This window comes from Ursus maritimus, unplaced genomic scaffold (genome assembly GCF_017311325.1).
Source record: "Ursus maritimus isolate PB19 unplaced genomic scaffold, ASM1731132v1 scaffold_19, whole genome shotgun sequence".
Classification (NCBI taxonomy): domain Eukaryota; kingdom Metazoa; phylum Chordata; class Mammalia; order Carnivora; family Ursidae; genus Ursus; species Ursus maritimus.
In genome coordinates this window covers 55,955,512-55,962,545 of record NW_024424341.1, presented here as the reverse complement: position 1 = coordinate 55,962,545, position 7,034 = coordinate 55,955,512, and the positions used below count along the sequence as shown (strand labels likewise).

Sequence of the window (7,034 nt, the reverse complement as noted above, 5' to 3'; positions counted from 1 at the left end):
TCAAGGCAAGACCTTCATGTTAGCCCTTCAGGAGCCATCTGACAGGTCAAGACAGACAAGCTCAGCTCTCTGCTCCCTTCTGCACTAGGAGCTCACACCAGAATGTGGCTCTGCCTTCGAAGCCACTGCTGGCAGGGCGGGGAGTGGGGGATAAGACAGGAGTAAGTTAAAATGCCACAGGACCCTCCTACCAAGTTTCATCACCCTTGTCTTGCTAAGGGTTCGTTTGTTTGCAGTAAACCTTTGACTATTTTCCAGAGTTCCAATAAAGTTGATTTTTTTCATTGTTTCTGCAGTGGCATGGGTGGGAAGTTTTTACATTACTAACTCAATCTTCTTCCTTCTTGCAGGGCTATGCAGATAGTCTGTTTCCTCTTGCGTCAGTTTGGTAATTTGTGTCTTTTAAGGAATTTGTCCACTTTTCTCGAAGTTACCTAATTAGTTGGCGTGCAGTTGTTCATAGTAATCTTTCATAATCCTTTCTATTTTTGTTTCTGATTTCTTATTTTAGTCATTCGACTCTTTTTTCTCTTTTGGGGGTGGGATAAATTCTACTAGTTCAGATGTTACATAGTTTATTCCTTTTCTTTTGGTAGTTACACTTAGATCCTTGTAGCCTACATAAAGTACAAAGTTAATCATTGTCTTTTCTTTTCCAAGTGATTCAAAACCTGTACTAGCCTTTGAGCCGACGTCTGTGGGCAACCTCTTATGCCTTGTATGAAAAAGTCTTTGTTGCGCCCTCTTGATACTAGTTTTCCTGCATGTTGAGTTCTGTGCTCTCACCCTTCCTTCATCTGCTGGCGGTGTTATTCCTTGCCTCCTAGCCTCCGCTCTTCTGAGTCACTGTCCCTTTGTAGACCGTCTGCCTCTTCTTTTGGGTAGTTCGTAGGGTTTTCTCTCCGTCTCTAGTGGTCAGCAGTTCTACTGTTGTGTGTTGAGGAGTGGATTCATTTCTATTCATCCTGCTGGGCCTTGCAGTGCTTGGTCATTAACTATGTATCGTCAGGAATTATGATCTTTAAGTCTGCTGTCCCTGCAGTTCTGGAAATTCCTCCACCAATATCTCTTTAAGATGTATCTCCTGGGGCGCTTGGCTGGCTCAGTCCATGGAGCCTGTGACTCTTGATCTTGGAGTCGTGAGTTTGAGCCCCACACTGGGTGTAGAGATTACTTAAATATAAAATCTTAAAAAAAAAAAAAACCGATGTCACATCTTCTGTATTCTCTCCTCTTTTGGGGGGAGACTCCTATTGGACACTGTTAGTCTTTGCATTTGCTTCTCCGTTTGTACTGTCTCAGCTTCCCGTTCATATTTTCCATTTCTTTCTCTCTCTGTGCTGAATTCTGGGGGGATTTCCTCAGATTGCTCTGCCAGTTCATTAGTTTTCAGCACTGTTTCTTCTGCTGCTTAACCCTTCCAGTGAGCTTTTAATTTAACTGTCTTCATGCAGGTTTCGCCGGTTTCTTTTTAAAATGTTTGTTCTTGTCCCGTACTGACTTACTCTTTTCTCATGCTAGGTTTTGTTGTCTCTCATTGCCCTGTTTTCTTCCTAACTCTTGGGGTACTTCTCTAGGCTTGTGTGCAGAGTTTTTCTTCTTTTCTTTTCTTTTAGAGGCAGAGGGAGAAGCAGACTCCATGCTGAGCAAGGAGCCTGATGCGGGGCTCGATCCCAGGACACTGGGATCATGACCTGACCTGAAGGCAGACACTTAACTGACTGAGCCACCCAGGCGCCCCGTGTGCAGAGTTTTTCTTATTGTTTGTGTAGTTTTCCCGTGGATGGCCTGGCTTTTCCAAGGCCCCAGATCTCCACTTCATGCAAGCTCAGGGCCCTGTTTCCTTTTCTCCCGTGTCTGTTATGACCCTGAGTCCCAGCTTCTGGAGTAATGCTCTTTAATAGAAATATAATACAAACCATATGTATAACTTAAGTTTTCCAGGAGCCACACTGAAAACTTAAAAGAAGATGAAATTCATTTTAGTAACATATTTCATCCACTGTATCCAAAATACTATCGTCTCAACACATAGTAATACAAAAACATACTAAACTTAACTTTTTTTTTTACATACTAAGTCTTCCAAATCCAGTGTGTGTTTTAGACTCGTGGCACGTCTCAGTTCGGGCCAGTCATGAGTCAGGTGCTTCACAGCATGTATGACTAGTTGCCGCCATATTGGACAACAGACTCACTATCTGAGTCTGACTTTCCCCTCTGGCTGACTTGAGCCTACACCTCTGAGTTTTCTTCATGTTTTCTCATTGTTGCTGGCACATGGGGCTTTACCTGTCTCTTGAGCTTCGCCGTGTATTAAAAATTATCTTTTGTCATATTTCTCTGTGTTTATAGCTGGAGAAAGAGGTCAGTTCTGTCCACCATGTTGCCGGAAATCCTTTCGTTTATTCCTTACAACAACCTTTTGATGGAGGTACTCTTATGCCCAGTTTACAGATGAGGAAACTGGGGCTCGTGGCGCTTAAGTGACTTGCCCAAGTTCACACTGTTAAGCTGTTAAGTGGCAGAGAACAGACCCAAACACAGGTCTGTTTGAATTCCAAGTCCATGCTCCATCCGCCATGCTGTATTGCCATCTCATAATTTTGATTCCTCCTCGTTCATTTTCAGGAATTAGCACCAAGAGCTTCGCCTCCCTGACTCCTTACACAGCCTTGCTTGTCTGGAGAGTAGCTCTTGGCCAAGACCTGGCAGTGGAGAGCCATGGACCAGTACAGCCTTGGGGACGAGGGTGCCCTTCCTCCAGAGATGCATCTCTCTTCATTTTCTGAGAGCCAGGGACTCAACTGCAGTGACACCCTCAACCGGGATCTGGGTCCCAGCACACGAGACCTGCTCTATGCTGGCTTGAGTGGTTTGGACCTGGACCCCAGCCTCCCAACGCCCGACATGGCCAGCGAGGTGCTGGAGGACAACTTAGACACGCTGTCCCTGTACTCAGGGAAGGACAGTGACTCTGTGAAGCTGCTGGAGGAGTACGCAGACCCGGAATCTCAGGCTTCCTTACAAGGTAAGCCTGTGCACCTGGGTCCGAGGGCCCAGAGCACTGTTTGAAAGCTCCTGTGGCCGGCTCGGGGTTGCTTCCGCATGGATTGGATAGGAACATTTTTATCTTCCACAGGAGAATAGGGAGCAAGGGACGGTCACTTTCTTTTTTAACTTGGGAATTGTTTCCGGCTGAACACTGATCCTAAGGAATAATGTTGAGAAACCCGGCCATTTGTGGATGTCCCAATCTCGTGTGTGGTGTGGGCAGACTTTGGAGTTCACAGGAGATTTTCCTACCGATTACATCTCAGAGGCCCTTTTCACGTTTGCAGAGTGACCTGGGATCCTGTCCGTGTGCCACTTGGTTGGCTAACCTTCCCCAGACTCAGTGTCTTCATCCGTGAAGTGGGGGATGATAGCACCCACTCCGCGCCCCCCAGAGTAACGGCAGTAAGAAGTGAGAGGAGAAACGAGTGTAGCAGCACCGCATAGACTGCAGAGCACAGGATAGGCAGCATTTATTTCCATCAGTGTCGGTAGAGTTCATCCCAGACAGTCCGTTCAGTTCTAAGCCTCTCTCTCCAATAGTAGAGGAGCAGAAGGAGAACTGATAGAATAGTTAAAGACCTTGGTGCAATTTTTGTTGTTTTGTTTGTTTGCTTGCTTTCACTCTTCCCTACGAGATAAATCCAATTTTTAAAATTTTCTAAAAGATTTGTTTATGTATTTGAGGGGGGAGGGGAAGAGGGAGAGAGAGAATCTCAAGCAGATTCTCCGCTGAGCACAGAGCCCAACTCGGGGCTCGATCTCACGACCCCCGAGATCAAGCCCTGAGCCCAGATCAGGAGTCGGACACTCAACTGGCCGAGCCACCCGGGTGCCCCAAATTCGGTTTTCGCTAACCCTTTCCATGGGTTAAGTCGCTTCGATGGGTTGACTGAGCTAGAGCTCTTTTCGATAGTTATATTCACAGCACGTGCACGGAAGGCCCACGTCCACGATGGCTCTGCAGAACAGGTGTTAATGGCAGCCAGGATAAGTGGCTCAGGAAATGTCCTAAAGACTTGCTAAAATGAGAAACTCCTGAAGCCCCTCTCCACACAAGGTGCAGTAGACAGGGGGTCAGCCTTGTCACCATGTAGGAATGATGGCCGATACAAAATCCTAGAATCGCGTGACATGTGCAGTGTTGTAGGCATGGCGCCAGGCCTGCGGGGGGTGTGGGCATTAGGGTTCTCAACCCCGGCCACAGAAACCACCTGAACAACGCTGGGAGTGTGGGTACATGCCCGTTTTGCTGGGCAGGGAAACTAGCTTCACCAGACTTTCATGGGGGTCTGTGTCCTCCCTGCAAAATGTGTTCCAAATCATTAATCTAGTTCAGCTTTTCCTGGTGTGTTTTAAACTTGATATTTTTTTTTACCTTATAAAGAGGAGTCCACTGTACATTATTAAATTCTAACTCCTTATACTTCTCCAGCTTAAATTTAGGCCGATATAAACACATACACTTGTACTCGTTTTCTTAATTAGGAAAGTAATACAGAGTTATTAAAGAAAACTTAGGAAACAGAGAAAAGTCACATCAGGAAAACTCCCCAGCCTGGCTCCCGCATGTAGATTTTGAAGAACACAAGCGAAGACACTCAGAAAAACATGGGTTTGCACGGATGCAGTAAGTGTGTGATGCAATTTGAGGTTTTTCAAACCGAGCGTATTTGCTTTCTCATGTGAGGTATTCCCTTGTCATAAGTTACCCCATCGTGCTGTTTGACCATATTCCTGCTCGTCAGACTGTGTTTCTGTGCACAACTTTTTACATGTTGAGCTTTCTTTTGGATGAGTTCTTTGAACGTATTCCTCCAAGTAGGCTTGCCCGTCAGAGAACTTAGGCCATTTTATAACACTCTCCTAACTCTGCCTTCTGTGAAGATCCAGCAGCTTCCCAGGCCAGTGACCCTGCCTGATTTTCAGTGTCCTTGCCAATTTTTTGAGCAGCGTTTTTGTTTTTGTTTTTAAAGATTTTATTTATTTATTTGACAGAGATAGAGACAGCCAGCGAGAGAGGGAACACAAGCAGGGGGAGTGGGAGAGGAAGAAGCAGGCTCCCAGCGGAGGAGCCTGATGTGGGGCTCGATTCCAGAACGCCGGGATCACGCCCTGAGCCGAAGGCAGACGCTTAGAGGCGCCCCGCAGAGCAGCGTTTTGTATTCTGGTTTAATAGTTGCTTTCACGAGCATTTTTAAAGTCGCTTAGCAGGTCTGAGGACTTCTCCGACGGGAGTCCTCTTATTCTGCATTTAAACTGTTGGGACCAGTTGACCACTTGCCACGGTCATTTCTTACATGAAGAGAAGGCGAGCAGGCACATGGAGGACAAACGGCCCACGGCCCGGACAGCGTTGGGAGTCTCCAGTCCAGGCTCCTTCCCGCGGTGTCTCCCGCCGCACCCGCTCTGCTCGCCCCTCGCAGCGCCCAAGGGAAGCGGCGGTCTCTGAACTTGCCATCTCACAAGGTGGTCCGGTCTGTCCTGAAGACCCACCTAAAGAGCAGGAATATCTTCTGCAGTTGGTCCGTCCACCAGACGATTGTGGGGTGTTCACGAGTGCCGGGAGGGGAATTCCAGGAGCCCGCACTTCTTTGCATCCATGGCCCCTCCATTTCCAGTGGTTTGAAATCTGCTTCTCTTCAGTCAGATGAAACCAAACCTATCTCTGTCTCTTGGAGCAAGACGGAAGCGGGCTGTTCCCTCCCGCACACTGGCCCCTGAGAGGCTTGGCCACTCCGCTCCTCTCCCACCTGAGCATTCCCCGTCCCTTCCCCAGGCCCTCAGGTGAATGGTTTGTAAACATGCTTTTTATCATTTTACCTCAAGGGATACAGAAAACATGGAACCACACTCAGATACACGAGAAGAGGGAAATGGAAGTGGCCCGTAATCCCCTGCCCATGCCCTTCTCTCAGCTTGTTTTCCACGCAAATTGTTTTGTCCTATTCTGTCTTGTAACAGGTTGCTATTTTCTCACTGATGAGCGCAGTGTGAATATCCATTCATGTCGTCAGCTGTTTTCCCACAGTTTTATCTTAAATGCTGTGCCCTAGACCGTTTACACCATCCTGGGGTCCCCTGTGCGCCCCTTCGTCCGATGCTGGGCTGTTTCTAGCAGGAAAGGCGGTGCTACTGCTAACTGCTTTGCCAGCCACCTCTTTGTACAAATCTGTGTTTATTCCTGTGACGTCCCAGAAGTGGAATTGGCTGCAAGGAAGTGTTTGTACTTGGCTAAAGTCTTGGACTCTGTTTTTCTGGCTTGGCCTTCCAAGAGTGCCATGGATGGTCAAAACGTAAAGCCGGGCCCATGGTGGTCACCTTGTCCCAGAAGTGCTTCAGACCACCGCCGTCCCTCCCAGTGCCATCCCGCGGGGCTGGCCTGACCGGGGTCCCTTTCCCTTCCCCCTTTTCTCCGTGCATGAAGCCGCTGGAGTTGGAGGGCACAGACCTGGCCCCTCTGCCCCTGCGGGCTGTGGCCCCGAGACCCGCCGAGCGCCTTAACGGTGCCCTCTGATTTCCCCACGGGTCCATAACCTGTGCTCTCTCCCTCTGTTCAGACCTGGGGCTCGGCGTCCTCAAGGTGCCTAAGGAGGCTGACGAAGGAGGCAGGGTCACCTGTGGGAGCGCCAGGAAAGGAAAGCGGCAGCATGCCTCCCCCCAGAACCCGCTTCTGGACTGCAGCCTGTGCGGGAAGGTGTTCAGCAGCGCCAGCTCCCTTAGCAAGCACTACCTGACGCACAGCCAGGAGAGGAAGCACGTCTGCAAGATCTGCAGCAAGGCCTTCAAGCGCCAGGACCACCTGTATGTGGGAGCATGTGCGGGGGCTGGGGGGGGACCACCTGTATGTGGGAGCATGCTGGGGGGGGGCGTGCTCCTCCCCTCCCCGCCTTGACCAGGGTAGGGCTGCTGGGAACCTAGAGGCGGACGTACTGGTTGGTTTATGCTGCGATAGATAATGCAGCTAGAAGTACGATGTA

At 49.0% G+C, this 7,034-nt stretch overlaps 1 protein-coding gene across 1 annotated transcript in view; it reads left to right on the top strand.

Moving 5' to 3' along the window:
- The first annotated feature begins 2,663 nt into the window (after positions 1-2,663).
- ZNF541 (zinc finger protein 541) overlaps positions 2,664-7,034 on the top strand; it is a 37,010-nt gene continuing 32,639 nt past the window's right edge. Inside the window, exons 1-2 of the mRNA XM_040634226.1 lie at positions 2,664-3,031; positions 6,615-6,858. Coding sequence (XP_040490160.1) covers positions 2,725-3,031; positions 6,615-6,858 — 551 coding nt within the window. The 5' untranslated portion in view covers positions 2,664-2,724. The remainder of the gene's footprint in view (positions 3,032-6,614; positions 6,859-7,034) is intronic.